At 52.1% G+C, this 21,595-nt stretch overlaps 6 protein-coding genes across 6 annotated transcripts; 2 read left to right on the plus strand and 4 right to left on the minus strand.

Annotated features, from left to right (window-relative positions):
• Nucleotides 1-1,337: 1,337 nt before the first annotated feature.
• STEHIDRAFT_48215 (uncharacterized protein) lies at nt 1,338-3,407 on the minus strand (the record flags this gene model as incomplete). Its single annotated transcript, XM_007298041.1, has 3 exons — nt 1,338-2,250; nt 2,330-3,272; nt 3,344-3,407. The coding sequence occupies 3 exons, from the start codon at nt 3,405-3,407 to the stop codon at nt 1,338-1,340; spliced, it is 1,920 nt and encodes a 639-aa protein (XP_007298103.1).
• A 615-nt stretch (nt 3,408-4,022) lies between these two features.
• Nucleotides 4,023-6,239, minus strand: STEHIDRAFT_45960 (uncharacterized protein; the record flags this gene model as incomplete). Its single annotated transcript, XM_007297889.1, has 7 exons — nt 4,023-4,629; nt 4,706-4,902; nt 4,974-5,072; nt 5,176-5,414; nt 5,636-5,715; nt 5,793-5,933; nt 6,013-6,239. 7 exons carry the CDS (start codon nt 6,237-6,239, stop codon nt 4,023-4,025), a joined length of 1,590 nt encoding a protein of 529 aa, XP_007297951.1.
• Nucleotides 6,240-7,823: 1,584 nt separating this feature from the next.
• Nucleotides 7,824-9,491, minus strand: STEHIDRAFT_89058 (uncharacterized protein). The gene is made up of 7 exons (XM_007298204.1): nt 9,397-9,491; nt 9,336-9,346; nt 9,052-9,283; nt 8,510-8,995; nt 8,380-8,441; nt 8,272-8,313; nt 7,824-8,187 (listed from the first exon to the last, which is right to left on the minus strand). The coding sequence occupies exons 1-7, from the start codon at nt 9,472-9,474 to the stop codon at nt 8,040-8,042; spliced, it is 1,059 nt and encodes a 352-aa protein (XP_007298266.1). The 5' UTR covers nt 9,475-9,491; the 3' UTR covers nt 7,824-8,039.
• A 338-nt stretch (nt 9,492-9,829) lies between these two features.
• On the plus strand, nt 9,830-12,558 carry STEHIDRAFT_143645 (uncharacterized protein). Its single transcript, XM_007298667.1, has 8 exons — nt 9,830-10,178; nt 10,231-10,284; nt 10,341-10,360; nt 10,418-10,697; nt 10,796-11,013; nt 11,076-11,216; nt 11,341-11,609; nt 11,695-12,558. The coding sequence occupies exons 1-8, from the start codon at nt 9,860-9,862 to the stop codon at nt 11,855-11,857; spliced, it is 1,464 nt and encodes a 487-aa protein (XP_007298729.1). The 5' UTR covers nt 9,830-9,859; the 3' UTR covers nt 11,858-12,558.
• A 3,739-nt stretch (nt 12,559-16,297) lies between these two features.
• Nucleotides 16,298-18,177, minus strand: STEHIDRAFT_117283 (uncharacterized protein). Its single transcript, XM_007298668.1, has 4 exons — nt 18,118-18,177; nt 16,764-18,065; nt 16,439-16,697; nt 16,298-16,367 (listed from the first exon to the last, which is right to left on the minus strand). Exon 2 carries the CDS (start codon nt 18,055-18,057, stop codon nt 16,792-16,794), a length of 1,266 nt encoding a protein of 421 aa, XP_007298730.1. The 5' UTR covers nt 18,058-18,065; nt 18,118-18,177; the 3' UTR covers nt 16,298-16,367; nt 16,439-16,697; nt 16,764-16,791.
• Nucleotides 18,178-18,385: 208 nt separating this feature from the next.
• Nucleotides 18,386-21,478, plus strand: STEHIDRAFT_70825 (uncharacterized protein). Its single transcript, XM_007298080.1, has 14 exons — nt 18,386-18,717; nt 18,786-18,926; nt 19,003-19,197; nt 19,254-19,302; nt 19,367-19,479; nt 19,538-19,728; nt 19,796-19,930; nt 19,991-20,306; nt 20,357-20,475; nt 20,529-20,590; nt 20,650-20,759; nt 20,818-20,895; nt 20,961-21,226; nt 21,281-21,478. Exons 1-14 carry the CDS (start codon nt 18,652-18,654, stop codon nt 21,348-21,350), a joined length of 1,911 nt encoding a protein of 636 aa, XP_007298142.1. The 5' UTR covers nt 18,386-18,651; the 3' UTR covers nt 21,351-21,478.
• Nucleotides 21,479-21,595: the final 117 nt, after the last annotated feature.

The raw sequence follows: 21,595 nt of genomic DNA on the forward strand, positions 1-21,595 counted from the left end.
TCGACCTGGAAGGAAAGAGACGTATCACCACGTCCTGCCTCGTTCCCTAGCTATATACCAGCAACGTCATCTCGGAGAAACTAGAAGCTCGAGAGGTCGGACGTCCTAGGATCACAACTGTGTATCCCTATGGGCACCCGCCTCGGAACGCCTTTGTGTACACGAGACGCGTCCAATCGGACTTACTGGCTAACAGCAGACGGCTTGCTCGTATATTTTGAGTTCGTTGAAGTCATCCGAGTCCACAATTGCACTGAAGTTAGCAGTGAAGCAGTGCAGGCGAAACGTACTGCCGTCGACACTCAGGTGTTATCCATCGATGTCAACATGACGACTTATCTCCTCTAGATTGTCCTGCTTTGAAGGTTATATGGGGGTGGTTAAATCTGATTAGATTTGAGGGGTGAGAAAGATATTATACCTCATGACCTCATGCTCGCACGAAGCGTCGTGTGCCATAAAGAGCTCGAGTCGTCGATCATTGGACGATGGTAGTTTAATACCATGGTGGACAGGGACTGAATTCGAAGGTTCAGTGGTAGTGTGGCGTTCGTGGCTGGGTGGCGACTCGTTGGCGGGAGCAGTGGTAGTCTCACACATGTATCCCAGTAATCCGCGCAATATATCATTTTCCATCACAGTACAGTTGTCTGGCATAAGACAAAGGTACGTCTTGAAACGGGCGGTTCCTAAAAGGACAACCACACCACGATCCTCCAGGACCTCGGTGCCCCCCAACGATTCAAAATTTCGAGGACATAGGCACAAAGACAGTCCAAATGCACACCACAGTAGCCCGAGTCACGGTCTCAGACTGCTCCGACATGCGCCGGGTATCACAATGTCGTACTCAAACCTATGTATCTTGTTCATTCAAAGCCAGTCCCCGGTCGCTGGCATGCTGGCATGTTGGCAGGACAAGACCAATACTTGATTAAGGCACAAGAGCGACTCAAACGGGTCTCTGGACCAAACGGGCTTTTTTCGAGACGCCGCGGGGAGATGATCGACGTCGGCGTTTGAGCCTTTGAACGTTGAGACACGAGAGATTGAGATACCGCTGTCAATCCTGGATCTCGAATCTTGTACGCGAGTAAGTTATTGGTCGACCCAGACCTCGAGATAAAATGGAGTTATACATAGCAGGATCGACCGGCGGCCATGGAAGCGACAAATTCGCCCTGAACCCAAACACCAGCAGTTCGGGCAAGACAATATCATCAGCACTGTGACATACGCATTAGCAGCCATAATCCACTGTGCGCGTGGCCTAGTTGAGAGTAGCGATCACAAACACAAGAATATACACACGGAAATATACGACACACCAAGCCACCCTACAGCGAAGCCTGCACCATCTCCTCAATCCACCCCATCAACGTCTCCTCCTTAATCCTCACCTGCTCCAACAACCTCCTGACGCCCACAAACGCCTTCTTCCCCTTCCTCGCGCCCTCCTCTTCCTCTTCCTCCATCGCCACAACCTCCGCCTCGTCCTCCTCCCCAAGTTCCTCCTCCTCCACGACCCCCGGAAACCCAAAATGATTCCCATCGACGCGCGGAGCAGCCTCGACCGTCGCGAACGCCGTGCGGAATAATATCCGAATGCATAGCAGTGAAGTTAATGCGCTCGAGGGCGGGTCGATGAGGGGGACGGGGTAGGAAAGGATGGCGGATCGAGGTGGTGGGGGTTTACGTGTCGTTGGATCGGGAGTGGGGTATGGATCGTCTTCTGAGGGTAATGTGATTGTGTTACCCTGCTCGGGATGTTTTGCGTCCGGTTGTGCTTTTGGGAGATGCGTGAGGACGTGTGCTCGGAGTCGTGTTTTTGGTAATGCACCCTGAGAGCATGTCGCCCATTGGCATTGTCCCTCTGTCTCTGTTTGTTGCTCCTGCTCCTGGCCCTCGCCACTCCCGTTGATGTGCTCCAAAACATGATCATAAAGTTCACCGGCAGAACTCCATGGTGCGACCTGGCACTGCGACCGATTCCAATGACACCTGAATCGTTCGTTTGGGTTATCGACTTGTCGACGACCGACGCCACTGACGATGAATCTCGAGGGCTTGGTCGTCTCGATGACCATGGCTTGTGCGAGTGGAAAGACGAAGTTGACGTTCCTGATCACTTCTGAGGCGACGAGCAGTTGGTGGCGGTCTTGGTATGGGAGGAAGCTATCCCTGTATAGAGTCCATAGTTCGACTTGCGTCACCTCCTTTTTTGGGTCGAAGAGGAACATTCTTCGCATCCTACAACACGACAGAGATATGCAAGCACAAATGAGCAACGGAATAGCACGACCAGAAAGATTATTATGAGAAAACCCACCACTCATAACACCGCTCCGGCTCCGGCATCGACGCCAACCCGTCCAACTCCTCCTTCGTAAGCTCATACGTCCTCGTCGCCACAACATGCGCCGGCGCCGTATGCACCTTCCCGCCCACATCCACCCTCACCTGATCCTCCACCTGCTCCGCAATAATCTGACACACCAGCAACTTGAGCGTGCTCGGCATATCCCTATGCAACAAGAACGCCTTCGCCATCGGCGGATGCGATAGATGCGTATACAGATAATTCACGGCCGCGTCGAAGAGCTGCTTGTCCGTGAGCAGGGCGAGGTATCGTACCGCCGCCGTCAAAGCTGGCGAATCCGCCTTCACGTGCGGACCTGCAGAAGGCTCTGCGAGCAGAGCGTTGAGTGCGCTCAATGCGGCGATGATGATCGTCCTATTCGTCGTGTTCCCGACGATCTGCACCAGCGCGGGGATGGGGTTCGTCTCTTTCGGTGCTGAAGGCGATGGTAGAGTGAATGAAGGAGCGACGCACTGCAGAAACTCCAGAGCGTGGATCAAGAACTCCGTATTCGCGTCCGACGCGTCCGGGTGTACATTATACAGCGCAGAAAGCAATAGCGGACGAGTCTGCTTGTGCGCCGCGAGATCGCGCGCGTTCGTCTCGTTTCCGACGGCGGCGTTGCGCATGATGAACATCGCTTCGAGACCGAATTTGCGTTTGCGTTCTTCGTCGGGCGAGATGGAGAAGAGGGCGGAGAGGGTGGATGTGGAGGAGGGGCTGGCGCAGTTTGAGATGTACCATTCTGGCCATTCGAAGAGGGCGTCGATCGTGTTGGGGAGAGTGCGCAGGAACCATCGGTCGTTGCAGCATAGGCGACAGAAACGGTCGAGGGCCCAGGAGACTTCGGTATGTATGCCTGAGCGGAGGGCCAGGACCATACGATTACTGGTCGTCTGTTCGGTGTACCATCCTGTCAAGTCAGCAGTACACCTAGTCAGCCTGTCATTTTCATAAGAAAACCAAGAAAAATGGCAAGCGTACGTTCATAATCATCCGTAGTATTCGTCAATGGATTTGAAACAGCCACCGCTGCTGCAGAAGCCATCTGCACCGGTGCAGCCTGAACCTGCGCTCGAGCCTGAGGCAACGGCGTCGTAGCAGTCGTAGGCGTACGATACATAGGTTTCGCAGCGACGCGTGCGTTCGTCGGGATGGGTGTGCTCGGGTTCGTAGAGAAGGTCGTGAACATCCTTTTATGGCCAGAGAGCGTCCCCTTTGAGCAGTTCGTCGAATCCAGCAACTCGTTCTCAGAGCTAGAAATTGTGGTCACTGGTGCCTCGAAAGCGGAAAGGCGAGGTGCTTGAAGGGGGGCCACGTGATTGACGCGTCGCGTCGCGATCGGCAATTAGTAGTGTGGCGCGCCACTGGGAGGTTTCGCCATCATCTTCCAAGTACAACGCAAGTACACGGAAAATGTTTATTTGACTGGTATGTGAGGTGTAGGTACATGTTTCAGAGCGTTACAAATGAGTCTAGCCGTAGGTATGACAGCGAAGCGAGAGCGACTATAAACGTGAACGAGTCCAACAAAGTCCAAGAAAAAAAAATCACAGTCCAACATGAAACCAAAAAAGTAAGCGTACGTAGATGCAACCAGTAAAACAAGAACTAATAATGTCTGATAATAGTCATCTAAAGTCCATCATCCTCATCGTGAAACTCAAATCAAGAACTCCGTAATCCCACTCAACACCCCACTCCAAAACGTATCCACCGTCTCCCTCTCGAACCCGTTCTGGTCATATCCAAGACTAACAAACAACTTCCCCGCGAACGTATACCCAAACATCAACATGCCCCCATTTCTCTGCCTCGAGCCCGTAGTGAGGGTATGCAGCTTAAAGTCCGGGAACGTCGCATGCTTGTATATCCCGTCAAGGTTGCCCAGCAGCGACAGCCCAATCAACGCCGCAGACGGAGCGCGGGGTGCAACAGGAGCAGCATTCGAATCCATGGGCTTCGGAGCCGGAGCGACCCACGTCCCCTTCTCCTTCTCGTCGTCCTCCTTCGCCCATACCCTCGCTTGCTTCCCACGATTCGACGAGATCTCCGTATTGTGCGACACGACCATAGGACTCTTCGCAGCTCGCGAACTCTGTTCCTTCGCCGCCCGCGCGCGAAGCCAGAACGTCTTCGTCGCGTCGCAGGAGGAGGGTATGAAGTTGGGGAGGATGACATTGAAGTAGCCGACAGCCAAGAACCAGAACGAGTCGTTCAAGGACTTGGGGTCGAAATACGGGCGGACATTGAGCGCGGCGTACATCATCCTGACATTCCACCGAGGAAACAATTTGTTGAGCCTAAATAAAATGAAAAGAAAGAAGGGAGCATCCGAGTACTCACATCGGCAGCTCCTGCTTCTCGCGGGGGCTCATCCGCGCCCAAGCGATATTACAGATCGCAAAGAGCGCACTAGCGATGGATACCCCGTTCGCCTTGCACTTCTTCAGCATCTTCTTCGTGATCTCCTCATCGAAAGGAACGGTAGGCACGACCGTATGCCGCGTCTGTCCGGATTGGCGAGGGAAGGATTGACCACCCTAGATTATCGAAACATATGGTCAGTACTCCACCCCAAAGATAATGAGCAGGAACAGGAACAAGGACGCACAATCTGCTTCCCCTGGTTCTGCTGGAAACCGACCTGTCCAACCGCACGTCGCAGCCTACCCTGCTCGGGGAAGCATTTCTCAGAATTACGCGGTAGGGCCTGCTCAGGGTGAAGGTTCGAAGTCAGCAAGCGCCACGTACATCGAGCACAATAAAATTAAAGTTCGAGCATGGGAGGATAAAACACGAAATTGAACACTCACGGGACCCTCCACACGCTGTTCCCACCTCTTCTTCCACTCTCCCGCCGCGAGCGCTTCCAGCTCCTCATTCGACTTCTCGCTCCCCAACAGCCCAAAGAAATCGTTCGCGGTCGCATGGAGCGCCATGCCGTCCCCAATGAAATGAGCCGCGCAAAGCATAAACTCAAAATCGACAGCCCGTTCCGTCCATCGCGGCTGCACAGACTCCGCCGTAAACTCGGAGGATAGAGAGGGCGTGACTGGAGGAGTCGGGATCGGTTCCTCCGCCGAGGGGGTGCGAGAGATGATGAGGTATGAAAGACGGTCGTTCGAGAGCGTACGCGGGCCGTTGAGGTACCCATCGATCAACTCTAAAGAAAGAAAGGGACGGTGCGAGAGGAGAAAAGGTCAGACCACGGACATTTTTCTCCGTCCCAAGGCGAAGACAAAGCAACTCAGCCCAAATGAATCAGGAACGCACCATCTTTCGACTGCACGCGGTAATCGAGCTCACGCTCGGCCTCGACAAGAGCATTCTCGGGTGATGTGGGCGGTGTGAAGCTGTTTTACAACACATCGGGGGTTCGTCAGACTAGACAGAACAGGGTTAAGAGCGACCGGACGGAACAACGACGCACCAGAACCTGACATCATCGTAATCATGCATGTTCACCTTCGAAGCCAGGAGGGGGTGGCGCGCACGCATGATAGCCCACACGGCGCGAACACGAGCCTTGCGACAAAGGCGTTCCGGAGCCTTAAAGCCTATGTGGAGGTACCTACGGTATAGGGGTTTACACGGAAGTAAAAAGGAGTGAGACATGGGGGCAACTGAGGACGTGGTTTGGTGAGACATACATGTCATTCACCCCGGTGGCCCGAGATGGAAGGTAGTACGAAAGCTCGTTGTCGCCGAGTTGCCTTTCATAGCAAAAAGCGTCGCTGATGTGGGTGTCTTCTGCGATCCGCAGGCCTGCGAGGGACTTCTTGAAGTCGAGCTCGCGTATATCCGAGCTCAGAGCGTCCTCGACGTCGGAATGTTCCGGTGTAGGCAGGGAAGCAAGGGGTATCGAGAGGGTAGCCATGGATGAATGAAAGGGAGGGATAGGAGATGCAGATGGAGAGACGAAGGCTCGGGGGAGGGGGGAAGGGGCGTCGGGGGCATGGCGGGGAACGGTATAATATATACGAGATGTGGCGAGCCTATTTCGAGACAGGCTGTCGAGCGTTGAAGCGAACGAACTGAAGCATCGAAGCGCAACCCGGAAGAGGGCAGTTCAATTGCCCCTTGTGCGTGCCGAGACGAGGGACAAGCGCACATCTCATCTCCATCCGTAAGTATGATCTCATCACATCGAAATCCACCGCCAATTTCACAATTTCGAACCGAATCACCCCCGTCGGCTGCCCCAGCCCACCAGTGCGGGGTCGAGAAACGCGCCTTGAAAAACAGGCAGGTGGCGGTGGAGCTCGCAGCACTTCCCTCAAACTTGCCCGTTTTCTCCACCCGAATTGCAATCAGCATGCATCAGCCGCGTATTTATTTAGTGTCTGCGTGGTTGGATGCGTAGTGCGCAATCCATTGCCACTGCCAGCCACGGCGACGGCGACGACGGGGAGATAGAACCTCGACGCTCGATGGGTCAGTGGCTGATGCATGCAAGCCCTTTCTCCTCGCAGATGTGCATATACCGGCATAAAAACGCCGCCTCACCTCCACCAGTAACACCATCCAGATCAGAACCTTCCACACAACCTGATTTTAGCTGCATTCAAGTGTCTGTGCTATATTTTAAGAAACTATCACTCCGCTCGAGTCGAGCCATATCGGCCGGCCAGACTGAGTCCTCAGCAGCCCCGAAAGACGACGTGGACAGCAAAGCGAAGACAGGCAGCTGCGAACTGAGTGCTGATCGCAGAGATGAAGAGCAAAAAAGATGTGAAAACAGGTTTTCCGAGTTCCATGAACCACCTCGAAAAAGGTGCCACGCTGATGCGACAGCACACACTGATGTCAAAGCCCCTTGACGTCCGTGTTCGAGTTCGTCGTCGCCAGCAAAGCGCGCTAATAAAACACCGAGTGTCATGTTTTTTTTTGAGTCCTGCGCCGCATTACTTCGCTGCGACCTGCCCACCAGCAGTCATGCGCAGATCCCAACTGTGCTCACGAGCGCAGAACGACCCAGGACTCAGGAGCAAGAGCAAGACACAAAACACGCAAAAGTCACAACCCGAAAGCAGACCGAAAGAAGAACACCATTTCTCCCAATCCGGTCGCTGCGGGTCTCAACCCGGCGGTAAGACCCCGAAAACCTCAACGTTTAACGTTAGCCCAGTTTTAATTATAGCCCACTTGCCAAATGGGGTTCTCCTCCATTCCTGTCAATGAATTATTATGTAAGATTGAAATTCGGGATCCTGGCCGACAACCCGGAAATTCCTGCTCGCATCGTCCGCGTCAGGTCCCAATGCGTTCAACGTCCTGCGAGAGCACGACGATTTATTGACTCTTCAATACGAAATATTGACCGCTGTCTGGTCCTGTATGGACTTTCGACGGCCTGAAATGTCCGTGGCGGAGAATGCGAGGCGCTAGTAACCACCACTAGTCCATGCGTCCAAGCAAGCAAGGACAGGTCACGACCCGGCGGAAAGTCAGATCGATGCAAGGTGTGTGAAGGCCGTGAATTGCTAGTCGGTGCTGTTCGGGAGCGATGAATGTGTCAAAGCGTCTACGTATATACAAGAAACGAAACGATAGCAAGAAAGCGAGCTGGAAGCATGTAAGTACTACGTGAAGGTCCATCGTCAACAAATCAAGATAAAAGGTGAGTAGTCGTAATGTCAGAGTCCCAGAGTCCGTGAATTGTTTACAGAAATCAAGATTACTGCCCCTCGTCCTTTTTCTCCTCCGTCCATCGACCTTCCTCATCATTCCTCTCACTCGTCCGCATCGCCTCGAGGTCAACGTCCCGCGGCGATGGCGGAGGCGCTATAGGCGCACTCTCTACGGATTTTACCCAAGTGTAGTACCTGAAACACCGAGGGCGTCAGCAGTCAGCAAAACGCCATCTAAAGCTAAAGGAGATGTTTATTTCGGGGGAGAAGGCAACGTACATCGTTCCGCCGAGGATAGTAAATATAGATGCGACCCGATTACTGATTCATCAAGGTTCAGCGACGTTAAGGAGGATCGATGTCTCAGGAAAGAAAATAGATACGTACAACGTGAGCACATCAGAAAAGAGTACCACGCCAAGCAGAGTCTGGATAACTGAGCGAGCGGCCTAAAAAGGTAAGCACGGTCATGAGTTTAGTTTTACACACGCGAGCCGAGAGGAAAGGATGGACGTACGGAGGAGAACATATGCGTGACAGGACTCGTGATTTTGATACTGAGCAGACCGGCGACACAGAGCAGGAAACCGAATACGCCAGTGACCAGGGAGCCCCACATGAACACGGTGCCATTCCATTCTGGCGTGCTCGCGAGCTGCATAACATTCATGATTTCTCCATTGAAGAGCATGAATGGGGCCAGGAGGGCAGCCGAGCCCAGATTGGTCCAGTATGCGAGCTGAATGGTGGAGTGATTGCAGTAGGGAAGCGATGCCTTGATGAGAACAGCATGGATAGCTATGAAGAGTGAGGATAGCACGCCATAGAACAAAGAGAGCGTTGATGGGACGGCCGAAGTGGGAAGACCACTCTGTGGCGCGACGCCGACGAAGAAACCGACAGTGACAAGAGCAGCAGCTGCAACGGTGCGACTGGACGGTTGTACGTGGGTGACGGTGGTGGAGACAGCGATGGTGAGCGGGAGAACGAGTCCGCGTGCAATCTAGTTCGGTAAACGATCAGAGGTCTTAATCCGTTAAAGCATGGGAAATGCCCTACCTGAAAGAATGAAGCCTCGACGTCACGGAGACAGAGTGTGTTGAAGACGAGACCGACGATATTGACGATGACGACAGGGGCCAACTTCTTAGCCGAGTGCAGGTCGAGTCTCGGAATCTCGATTCTCGGGGAGAAGAATGCAGAGACATGAAGGAGAATGACGGCGATGATGAGTTGGATGAAGAGGAAGAGGAGAGGGAGATCCGGCGAGGAGTTAAGGACTGCCTTGTTACTGCAAGCCAGATGATAAGGACAGGAGCACAAGACCTGACTATCGAACGTACACAAAGACCATCTATGGTCCTATCAGCAAGGAACACTCGGTAAGACGAATGGGGTGCTTACAACCAGGGCAGCTCCCATGTAGAAGGACACGACGGCCGCTACGCGCAGCGAAGAGGGGGGCTGGGGTGCGGCGTCCATGGTGCTCTTCGTCGTCGGGGGGAGGGAGACGGTGGAGAGTGCTCGGAGGCGCGCGGTTTATGAGCGGTGGTCTGGACAGACATGAGGGTGTATCTTATTTCGGTGCGTCGAAGAGAGGCCATGACGGAACGAGTGCACGGAAGGGGTGGCGCCGGGCGTTCGGACGCGGGGTGGTGGATCTCGATCGGGAGATGATCAGATGGCTGCGCCGAAGTCGTGGGCCGGAAGATGGAGGGTGGCGCGCCTGGGCGCCTGGACATGTCACCGCCGGACAAAGTCCACCTCGCATGCGTTCGCCAGCCGTTAGATATAATGCGTGCCGCCCTGTTCGGGACACAAGCGGCCTTACCCCAGACTGTTCCTCTCCGCCCTGGCTGTCTTCGACATGGAAAAAGCAAAACAACTCCAATCGCTTTCTTTTCACGACTATCACGTCCACCCCGTCCTCGACAGCCCTACGCGAGCGATGTCCCCCACCCTCCCCCTCATGGCCTACTCACATATCCTTCGCCGCAAGTCTTTCCTCGCTGTCTGCGCTTTGCTCTCCCTGTTATCACTTGGTCTCGTTACCTCGCTGTCGTTGGGACACCACCCTGTGTCACTCTCAATTCCCGGTTATTCCTCTTCACATCATCCGTCCGACGTGGTTTGGGTCTCGGAACGAAAGTCCGCAGTGGTAGGCTCACCAACAGCTAGATTCCGAGGTGCGCCTACTTTCGAAAAAGAAATTATAGCTTCGAACTGACTTGTTTGCAGACAATCTACGGAACGATACCCAATACATCACCTCCTGGATCTCTGCTGGCTGGAGTACGTCCTTCTAAAGCCCTCTAACCTGTGTATATTTATTGACGAAGTGGTTTCAGCGAACGATGTCATGACATATGTAACTTGACTTCTCGCGTCTATGAGCGCTATCTTTAGCTGACTCGCGTTCTTCAAGGCCAACCTCATTTATCTAGCTCTTATCACAGAGCGTGTACCCATCGTAGGCTACTGGCTTCCATCACACACCGGTGGCGATGTCGGACCCGTTCCCTTCAGCGAGGTCTTCGATATCGAATACCTCAGCAACTCCATCGGCGTCCCCGTCCTCGAGTGGGACGATGTTAAGGACAAAGACAGCACAGAGATGGAAGATCTCGGTTGCTGGAGTGTCTGGGAGGCCGTACAGACTCGCGAGGGACCCCGGATCACCTATGCAGACCAGTATCAGAAACTCGGTGCGTGTATATTTGTCTGTTGTAGCTCCAAATCCCGCCTCTCATTCAAGCTCGTCTCGCTGCTCCGATCAATCTTCGACTACTATCGAACATGTCAGATATCTCATGGACACCCGCCCCGGTTTCTATTCAAACCTTCCCCGGCAACGAACACGATCCGCACGCGCTATTCTGGTCAGTCGCCGAGTTGACCTATCCCGACAAGCGCGCAACGTCGCTCTCTGCTCCTCATCCCTCGGCACATCACGGTACCACGCTTCCACCAGACGAGCATCTCGCTTGCTTTGATTACCTCTACTATACCGCGGCGTCCACGGTTCGTTGCTACTCACCGTTTTCGGAAATCCAATCATCTATACTGACGCGTTCTTTCGGTAGTCATTCGAATGGGACTCGGACCATAGTCCGGCATGGCGCTTCGTGGCCAAACATTTCCGATGGACTGAGCGTCTCCAGAACATCGCCGATGGATACCTCAAGCGTATCTTCCACACTCCCGAAAGTGACCCAATTCCACCCGTAAGCGCACTCGACTCATCTCGCCCCATTGCCCGTTCCCCGTTCCCCTATCCCCTTTCCATGCCACCGCATTTACTCCACCCGCACACGACACTAACGGCTATTTTTGCCCTTGCGTGAACAGTATATCGCCATCCATGCCCGCCATGGCGATTTCAAGAATTATTGTGGCGATTACTCCCTTGAGGACTGCTTTGCGAGCATGGACGTTTACGCCCGTCGGGTTGCGGAGATACAGGAGGAGGCGATGGAACGATATGGAGTCGTGCCAGAACATGTGATCGTGCTGAGTGACGAGAAGGATCCGGTGTGGTGGAACCAGGTTCGCGAGAGGGGCTGGTATCTCGTTGAGTCAGAGATTACGACCGATATACTCGAGACTCATAATTCATGGTGCGTGTTCGTCGTCACAATGGCTATATTTGTGGTTTGCGTGTGGAAATACTTGTTTGCTGATTTTTTCTCCTCGTTTGTGCAGGTATCCCGTATTCGTCGATGCAGTGATCCAATCGTCCGGTCTGGGCTTCATCGGCACGGCGTCATCGACAATGTCGACTCTTGCCAGACGGCGAGTGGAAGACTGGAACAAGGGCATCACGAGGACAGTGCAATGGGGACGACCGGGTGCTGACGACCACTAGACTTTCGAGCTTTCCACTGATGATGATCTATCTGTTCACGCCTCCTTGACCGTTGTTACCAGCTATTCTTTGACGTCCTGACGGTGAGATGAGCGCGGAGTTTCACATCGTGATCATATCACCGTCTTCATTATATGACCATAGATTTGCACGGACACGAATACAGACTTTCACGTCGATCGCCTGTTCATTCTTTTTTTTCTGCAGACACATTCTTTTCATTCCTCATCCTTTTGGGCGGTACGTTACACCTTCTCAACGACATTTTTATCTTCAGGTTTGTTTTTGTATCCTTGGGCTGCCCTCGTGTGTGGGTACATTCTTCACCTCACCTCACCTCACCGTTTCTATTTCTCTCCCTTCTTTTGTCCGATACGGACGTGTTGTGCATCTACTTTTAAGTTACTCTGATTCTTACGCCTTGCGCTCTGTGTTCCACTGTGACTTTCTATCTACTTCATACCTCGGACCTTATGAATCATTCAACAAGTTAACATAACATATATGATTACAACTTACTATAACACTAGCATACCTACCTACCCCTCCTGACCTTTCGTGACCATTTTTTGAGTAGTGTATACACCACCACCTCCACTTTCTGATACTTATTGATTCATGCATCAATATCTCGATCCTGGACCATTGGCAGTGCGATTGACGAGACAATGTGCATACCTCCATACCATAATGGATATTCCAGACTCCGAGTCCTTTCAGGATCCTTCTCTGCCCTTTCTTCCCATCGCGACGACACTCCATGGCGTAGGTGCGTCCGTCCCGTATCAGCACGAGCGTAAGTGTAAGCTATTCCTATTAGCTGTTCGTTTCGCCCACCGAGGACAGGAGGAGGATAGAGATGCAGCGAAGATACTCCGTCTAGCACGACCGACCGCATTGCGCCTGAACATGGCTATATTCGTCGTATGTGGGTAGGTAGGACGCTCGTTCCCACTCCTGTGGCATGTTGAAACAAGCTCGAGATGCTGTCTTTCGGTTCGGGTCCGTTTTCAACCTCACTACATTGAGGGTGCCAGTGGTGCTAAGGCGGGTGGCGTTTTTGTGGCACTCTAGCTTGAATAGCGAGACTGCTGTAGGGCTAGTAGCTGCGAGATGATAGTAAAGTTGGAGTTACGCCCGTCCAAAAGAGGATCGAGATATGTTCTTCTGTCGCGGTGTATAATTGTCCGATTAGGTCCTTTTGAGATACTATGAGCGAATGACAGTAGATAAGTAACTTAGAGCGGCGGGCTATCGAAATCGCCGTTCAGTTCCCTTCGTCCCATACGTAACTTACTCGATTCCGACTATCCGAGTCATGCATGTATGCACGCACGTCAACGAGGCTGAAGATAATGACACTGACAGTGACAATGCTTTCGTATATTGGCACCCATCCCCCTCCCAAAACGGACGAGCTTGGGATGCCGACGGGTACTTACTCGCTCCAACAGGCTTCCCAGTTCCAGTCGTATGTACGAGAATTCTTGACGGACAGCCTTCTGATAGTGCTCCTCGTTGCATGCGAATCCAAGTACACTGTAACCATCGTCGTGACATGCATGATTGGACACTAGCAGCGTCCTCGGTTTTTGGGTAGATTAGAAGTGTGCGTGTTTATTGCTGGTGCTGGTATTTTTGTCGCGATTATCGTCAGGATGTCGTCTTTGGTGGTGTTCCATACATCGCCCTACCTCGAGGACGGGTGGCTTGAAGCGGGCAGCTGGGCGTTGCCAGCTGCATGCAATACCATTCCAGTCAAGTTCTGACGCTACGTCCATGACACTTTCAGAATCGACTCTATCGCCATGAATGACCGAGTACCTATCAATATGTGCCTGTAGACTGACTCGTGTAGTTGGACACCGGCATCTGTGTCATGTCGTTCTATGTGGCGTAAGTAAAGGTAAAGAGACACCGACACCGACAGAGAAGTGACAGCAGGCGGTGATAGTCAGGATCCATCGTCCATGTCGCTGCTGCTCTGGTTTCTTATTGACCGTCCCGAGTCGACCGTACAACATTCAATTGGTGGACGGAGTCGCCGTCAAAGGTGGTTGATGGGCGAAGGACAGAAGCTGCAATGCTATAGCCCCTGTGGCCCAACATCATCTTCTGTTGAGCATCTGCATATTTATCAAGTGGCCGATTCTCCCCGGACTCCTGCAATGCCGGAGTGTCACTGTGAAGGATCTTATTCTGATCTGAAATCTATCTGAAAAAGAAAGAAAAAACGTCCATCTGCAAGATGTAGCGACCGTCAATCAAGGCTTCATTCGCGCTGTACAACGAGAGCCATCACTCACCACGAAATATACGTGATTATATGTGTCGCTTCCATGCGTGGCCTACATGGAAGACATATCTCGAGTGGAGACTCGCCCAGCTCCAATTAGACCGCGCCCTACAGGCAACAGCGCCGTTTTCTCCTTGCTCCGTAGGTTGACAGTATCTGACCGCACTGGCAGGCCTTCCACCGGCCTTCATTCGGAAAACTCGACCCGTTTACGATCTTCTGAGTTGTCCATCACCATAGTCTCCCAAAGGCAGAGTAGACTAGATTTCAACCGGGCGAGCGTCACCACAGCCATCCACCATCCACCATCGTGTTCTGTCAAGGTAAGATCCAAACGGCCCCATCTCCCCGTCGATGTGAAGTCGCTCACGAGGATGCCCATAGAAGACCATCCGAGCCCATTGGCGCAATGTGCACTGATCTTCTCGTGACGCCACTTACGCCCAAAAACGAGGCCTCTGGCGTAGCGCTGCATTATCATTATGTATGGTCGACTACTGAGCGTCCCGAGAGCTCCATGATCTCATCGTCTGGTCTAAACCCTCTCAAGTTGCTTTCAAGGCACACCTGGGACAACGCTAGGGCTGTTCAGGAAACCTCGAACTCTCCTTGCTTTTTTTTTTTTTGCTTCCTTCGCGATCTCTCCATGGGGGTGAATTTGTAGAAACATCACAGGACGACGTCAGAGACAAACAAGATCAGGCATGTCTAACGAGTGCGAGACGCAGCCGACAGCGCATGCGCAGAGCGCACAGGTGCACAATGCACAGTGCACAGTACAGCGATCAACCAAGTCAAAGCCGTCGGTACGATTCGATTCGGTTCGGATCGCTAGCTCGCTCGCAGGCAGTAGCTGAAGAAAGTGCTCTGAAACTGGGGTGTGGAGTCGGTTGATTCGATGCGCTGAATTCAGACGTTGATGTTACGGATAATCATGAGACGGACTATAGACATTCCCTGCCGATGTCGTTCGGAATTCGAACGCTTTTCGTAGACTTGTGCCAGTCGTTCTCGCCAACTCCGAAAATAAAATGCCGCAGTCAGCTCAATCGAGCTGACAGCTGCATAAGTTCCACTTTTTTTTCATCAAACAAAGAGCTCCGATCCCCAACAAATATGCTACTTACTGGTTTGAACGAGCGGGAGACGTCCATAACCCAACGGACTATGTCGTCATTGCGACTCTCCTTGAACGCTTAAGATAGAAGAACCCCGTCTGTCGATGACGACAGAGCATCGTTTCAGAACGATGAAATACTTCGTCAAGGTGAGAGGGACACCTATTGGAGAATGTAGCGTCGCTTGCACGTACAGCGTAAAGATAAAGGCCTGTACAAAAAGATCGAGGACTGGGGAGCTGGCTGCTTGTCGTTATCGACACGATGTTAGGAACTCTGATACTCGGTAGATATTCTGGGAATAAACCTCCATGGAGGAAGATGGGCACTCCAGCAGAGTGTATAAGCTACCCAGAATAGACGGCTTCATGATCATCGACCAAAAATAGGCCGCAGATTTGAATAAGTCATGCATCAGTTGGATGACAGGGGGAAAGAAGCAGGACTGGAGCTACTCTTGTACTTGAGTAGACGAGAGAGAGAGGTGCTGATAATGTCGTCAGATAGAGCACAGGAATAGGTTATCTGGGGGTGTCCGGGGTCTCTCCAAACTCTGTTCCAATGCCATGACTGCTTGAGCGCCATCTCCGCTTGGGATTGGGATGAATGTATATCGAATACGAGGATAGATTGTACCATTGTAGGTTCCTCGAGGAACGGAAGAGCCACGGGCAGCATGGTAACATTTGAGGGAAGCCGCCACTGGCATCTGCATCGTTCCCGCCATTGGAGCACAAATAGATTATACCTGAAGATATCTCGCTCCCATCTCTCAATCCAGCGATTGGAGTAGATGAAGTGGCAACGCGAAATCGAGAATCGGGGAGTACAAACGAGGATGTTGGCCGAACATTGACGCTCACAGACTCACAGGCCGCATTTGTATGCTACACATGATCATTCATTACTGATCAAACCGAACGGAAGCGTATGTTCAGGAGCGGTGGCGCTGAGGTGCGATATGAGAGAGGTCGAGAGAGCAGCCACGAGCGTGGAGTGCGCCCGTTAGATGGGTTGAAGTATTCGGGATAGGGGCGTAAGTTAATGGCGGTTGTAGGGCGGCCTGGCCAAAGCAAGTGGGACGCTGCACAATACTCTGAAACCAAGAATACGACCGTCGAATCATCAGTCTTGTATGGCGGCCTGGCAAATTTGGAAGATACGCACGGGCTCGTTCACTCTTATCGTTGAGGAATAATTGAGTGAAGCGACTACGGCAGCATCACGTCATGCTACCGCGTACCGTACTCTGGACCCGCTCCTTATAACGTCGGGGCACCAAAGTATAGCGGTACGATGGGGCGCTCGGAGATAGACCTCGAGACCATACGCTGAATGAGGAGCCGCAGATCTGGTTACATGAGGAAGGGGTTATGTCATTTGGCGAGGATCGATGCAGCCATAGATGAGCAGAAGAGTGTCAGGGCTAAGCACAACACACAACAAAGCAGTCAGTAAAGCAGCGTAGAGGCTATAGAAAGTTTTGACGAACTAGGAAAGTAGACATGTAGCGTGCGCTTTCAATGCCTCAGGAGATTGTCGATGGGGATGGTTTGCCGCATCTTGACAAGGTTGTATAACGAGGCGGTGGTGTGCATCCGAACCTTATGGGCCCAACCGAGCCGCGTGAGATATCCATTGATATATTCTATCTCTGTCGTCTTGCCCCTTCGCACGTCGACAAGCATTGACGAGACATTGTCAGCCGTATTATGCGCTACGCGGAGGACCTCTTCTTCCAGGGCCCGCGGCTCTAGCGGCGCAGGTAGTAAAGCCAGCCTCCCTTTCCAGCGAGGTATGGCATCCTGTCCTTGCCCTGTTGCCCGCGTCATATCCAAACCTGCGCGTAGATCAGCCGCGAACGCTTGACCTGCTTCGCGGCAGACTCGCTGAGCTACGTGACGTGCGTAATCGGACTGGAAGACGTCGCCGTTGCGGCAGTTCATGAGCGCAGAGAGAGGATTGACGACGGCATTGACGACGAGTTTGCGCTTCATAGCGAGTAAGACGGTCGATATGGGGTTCCACGATGCGCCTACGCCTTCGAGGGAAGCCAGCGCGGCGACAGTATTTCGTAAGGATATATATCGCTCAGACTGGGGGTCGTCTCGGCTAGAGATGGAATCCAATGGCAGAGCCAAAGTATCGTCGAGCATTTCCTCGTAATTACGGCCCATGGGATCTGGAACGATACCGAACTGCAGTGAGCCGGGACCTGCGTGCACGACGTGTAGTTGGTCTTTGAGGAATGCACCGTTGTTGTTAACCGCGAGGATGAAGTGAGGTCGAGCTTCGGGGTTGCGGAAAACTTTGGAGACAAGTTCCTCGTATACACCCATCCCGTTATTGAGAAGGACGATCGTGCTGTGGGTTTGTAGTCGAGGTACCAGTTCCTTTATGGCAGACACGACACCGCCTGCTTTCGTGGCGACGAACAACGACTCGATGGAAGCAGAAGGAAGGAAATCCTGCTCAGCTTCTGCGTATGGCTCGTGTAACCTGCGCGGACGGCGAGAACCCGTCTTTGTCAACCTCGGATACTTTGCAACCCACTTGTCTATTCCAGCCAGCGTCTTGAGACGCCAAACCTCGGATTTGTGTCCAGAAGATTGCTGCTGAACGCCATCGCGCTCGACGGTGATGATGCTGCCTTTCCGCTGAGCATCATAGGTTTGTCCGAGAGTCTTGTGAATGAGGACGACCGGATGCTCTTGAGGAAGGGTCTGCCGTAGGTGATGTGCGAGAAGTCCTCCGATGGAGCCGACACCTAGGACGTGAAAGCGCATAAAAAGGACTATATTCGGTGTAAGCAGTAGTCAAATGACAAGGATAAGTTATGCATGCACCTGAGCTCGCCCGACAATGGTTCTATGTACGCAAGCTGGCCAGGCTGCGTCGGAGACGACGACGGAGGGGTGTGCTAGCTGTCAGGTCGCGAAAAGCTGGAAATATTCGAGCGCGTCGTGCGCCGGATTGCCGGGCTTGTTCTTGGGGCCACTGTGGCACTTCCTGATCGAGGACAATCGAAGCAGAAGTTGAAGTTCGCCATTCCACTGGCCGCACTGTCACTAAAGGTAGGTCGCCACGCATGTGTGCCCGCGATCCATATACTTAGTAAAGCCCACGACTCTGTAACACAACTCTCGAACGATTAGTTAGTTGGGCTTGCCTTCCTGAATCCGGCAAACTCCCTCGTCCCAAACTCAGAATCTCTGGCGCCTTCAACTTTTCCTCCTATACAGAGCTGACGTCGTTCAGCATTCTTGACATTCGCCACTTCCCTGTGTGCAAGCACATCGAGACAGGTCGAGACCACTCGAGCGGTTTCCTACGAGTACTCAGCTCCAATTCGTTTCGTGCTATATGCACGTCATCGAAACATGGTCTCTCGTCCTTCATTGCAATACACTTCGCGCTTTGCAGCGACCTGCGGCAAACTCTTCGAGGCAAGTCGCTTTCCTTCACATCAGACCTGGTCTCTGGCTGCTAAGTAGCATGCTGTGTGGGCTTCCAGGGCCTCAAACCTTCACAGATTAGCCCTCGAGACAATGAGCTCTCTTTCTGGTCGAACTTCCTAGCTCTAGACGTCGATCGTCCTTTCTTGGTCGCGAAGATTAGCAACCTTCCCAAGGAGGAGTGCCTTGATGGCCATAAGGTCCGTCAAATAGATAGCACTATATTATATTGACACACTGCATCTTTATGGAGATGCTAACGATATCCTTCAGTAGCCAGTCATAAATAATTTGTTTGAACTCTGTGTACAGCAACTCAAAACTGCGCCTTGCGACGATGCTCGGAAGCTGCATGCAGTCGAGATCTTGTCAGTCTTGACCCGAACATTGCTTACAAAACCTGATATGGCTGGATGGGAGGTGATGGAGATGTTTGCTGGTGGTGTCAATGGGAGCGACGAGTTCTTTATGGTATCTATGCTTATTATCTTCGCCGCCAACAGCATTGACGTGAGATGCCCTCGCAGAAGTTCGTTACGACAATTGATCAAATTTTAGGTGACACGACCGCGCCTGGTGAGATCCACCCAGTGAAACGAATTTGTTCCGATCGATTCAGACTGAATAACCGTCTTTCAAGCTGACATCCGTCACCAAGTGTTGCAACTCGCTATCATTTTCATGTGTGGTGTGAACCAACTTTCGCCTGGAGCTTACTTCCTCCGGATAGATTTGTTCCCGTCCACCGTTTCAGTAGGATTCAAACACATCTGTTCATCAAAACAGATTGTGTGCTGACGGGTCGTTCCAGGTCGTCTTAGATCCAGCAACGGAACGTTACGCCTTCGAGGCGTTGCTGCTACTTGCCCTTCTCGCCAACTTTCACAAATCAGATGCTGCGAAGCTCAACCCGTACTTGACTCGTATCACGGATACGAATGACCAAGACCTAATGCGGAAGGTCTGTTGGGTGGCGAATTTTGCTATCGTTACTACAATCAAGTGAGCTGCAGAATCTCTGACACTACATGGTGATGTTTCTAATTGAATCGCATGTTGTGTGTTGCAGAGCGTATCAAGAGATCTCGGACGACTCCCCACCGACTATGGTGACTGCCCTTGGTGCCTTCATGACCTCGTTGCGACCGGATCGTGCTCTAGCATCAACCCCTGTAGATCCTCCTAGAGAGTTATTCAAGAACAAGTGCGCTCCTCTAGCCTGCCTCATATGTCGTTTAAATTTTGACTATCATTTGTTGAACAGACCAATCGAAGCCTGCGTTGTACTACTATCGATATATGAATTCATGCACACGAACACGTCGTTCACGAGGGTCCTATCAGACTCGTTGAAGCAGGAACCCAGTAATACCAACAAAACGCGCAAATTGGAACCTGTACCATGTACTCTGATCTCACTTTCGTCATACCTGGTTACCCACGCAACTTCTCTATCATCGGCGCGCGCAATCGCCTATGCGAACCTATCACTCAACATACTATTCACCATGGTCGAGGCAGATGAATTAATATTCATGCTGTGTCAGACTGCTATTGTCCCCATTCGTCTCTGTCGACAAGTGAGTGTTTCATGATGAACTTTGCGGGTCATCGCTGAGACTTTGTGAAGAGGCTGCCTGTGCTCCCTTCGTTGTCTTCATCTAGCCCGCCGGTGTGCTCGTTATTGGATTGCTGTGTACTTTGTTTGCGGCATAATCTGCATATGCGGCTAGAGCTCAGTCTACTCCTGTAAGCCAAGCACCACTCGCTAGTCAAAAACTAATGTCGATTTTAATTTGTAGAACATCTGTATGGATATGCCGTCGTGCTTTGTGGTTTTTGCATAGAGAACATATTCGCCTTGGTACGCTCCAAATGAAGGCCAGGTCGTCCTATTATTTCAGCTCACTCATTACCACATAGAATACCACTGGCAGGAGCTCTGGCGAGCGCTGTTTGGTCTGTTGGATTTCTTGGCGAACAAGATGGACAGCCTGATCACTGCTGGGGACATCATCGGTCTAGTAGAAGAGGTGAGCTCTACGCCTCTGTTCGTCCGTGGCATTGTCACGCCCCTGACTCAGAGCCCAGACAATAACCCTACTAGACCTAGCATTCGTCAAGGCAGAAATCATCCTCCCAACACCTCGCGCTGTACACGAGTTCATAGTGAGTGATCTCTTACGGAGAATGCTGACTAGAGCTACCAACACTCATGGACATACTCATCACAGTACGAGATTGTGCGGTCGTCTGCCGTCTTGAGGAAATGTGAAGTTACTCTGCACTCTGCCAGTGCGCTCAATTCAAGAGCCCCGTCCGCAGAGAATTACGCTTCAAGTGTAGCTTTATCACGTTTACTATCCGTCGCAAATTTCTACGAGGAGAAAATTAGTTCCGCGCAAGCGCGTACGGCGAAGGAGGCCATGCGTGTTGTAGCGAAGCACATAGACCAGGATGGACTTTTCGGCGTCGGAGATGGGGAAATTGAGGAGCCACCGTAAGTGTTTGAAACTGATTAACTGGGAGAACTTAATGATGGAAATTGTCACAGCCTGCGATCCAGAGATATGGTCATCTTTCTTCGACAGGTCTACGAGGATGGGATGGCCTTGATGCCGTGATTGTGATTCCAATATTTTCTGCTCATTATGGATATCATTTCCTCTTATTGTTACTTATCGTGCTGTCGTGTATGTATTATGCCGATGTTGACATGCTGTTGTAAAACTTCGACCTTGCTTATGCTGCCGCCACGACTTGGCATATGGTGCCACACGAATCGTGTTCGTACATACCGGCAAAGCCCGGCGAGACTCATCGATGTCGACTCTCGAGTTCCTCAGAGTTGCTCTCGAGCTCTCGAGCG

Source organism: Stereum hirsutum (genome assembly GCF_000264905.1).
Source record: "Stereum hirsutum FP-91666 SS1 unplaced genomic scaffold STEHIscaffold_1, whole genome shotgun sequence".
Lineage (NCBI taxonomy): Eukaryota > Fungi > Basidiomycota > Agaricomycetes > Russulales > Stereaceae > Stereum > Stereum hirsutum.

Bases quoted from the DNA above. Each gene is read 5' to 3' on its own strand.
- STEHIDRAFT_143645 (XM_007298667.1), top strand. From the start codon at position 9,860: ATGGAAAAAGCAAAACAACTCCAATCGCTTTCTTTTCACGACTATCAC. The intron at 10,179-10,230 runs GTGCGCCTACTT...ACTTGTTTGCAG, and splicing joins ACCAACAGCTAGATTCCGAG to ACAATCTACGGAACGATACC. The intron at 11,217-11,340 runs GTAAGCGCACTC...TTGCGTGAACAG, and splicing joins AAAGTGACCCAATTCCACCC to TATATCGCCATCCATGCCCG.
- STEHIDRAFT_117283 (XM_007298668.1), bottom strand. From the start codon at position 18,057: ATGCGCTTTCACGTCCTAGGTGTCGGCTCCATCGGAGGACTTCTCGCA.
- STEHIDRAFT_89058 (XM_007298204.1), bottom strand. From the start codon at position 9,474: ATGGACGCCGCACCCCAGCCCCCCTCTTCGCTGCGCGTAGCGGCCGTC. The intron at 8,442-8,509 runs GTACGTCCATCC...TTACCTTTTTAG, and splicing joins TCACGCATATGTTCTCCTCC to GCCGCTCGCTCAGTTATCCA. The intron at 8,314-8,379 runs GTACGTATCTAT...TTGATGAATCAG, and splicing joins TTTTCTGATGTGCTCACGTT to TAATCGGGTCGCATCTATAT.
- STEHIDRAFT_70825 (XM_007298080.1), top strand. From the start codon at position 18,652: ATGGTCTCTCGTCCTTCATTGCAATACACTTCGCGCTTTGCAGCGACC. The intron at 19,480-19,537 runs GTAGGATTCAAA...GGGTCGTTCCAG, and splicing joins TGTTCCCGTCCACCGTTTCA to GTCGTCTTAGATCCAGCAAC. The intron at 19,729-19,795 runs GTGAGCTGCAGA...TGTGTGTTGCAG, and splicing joins GCTATCGTTACTACAATCAA to AGCGTATCAAGAGATCTCGG.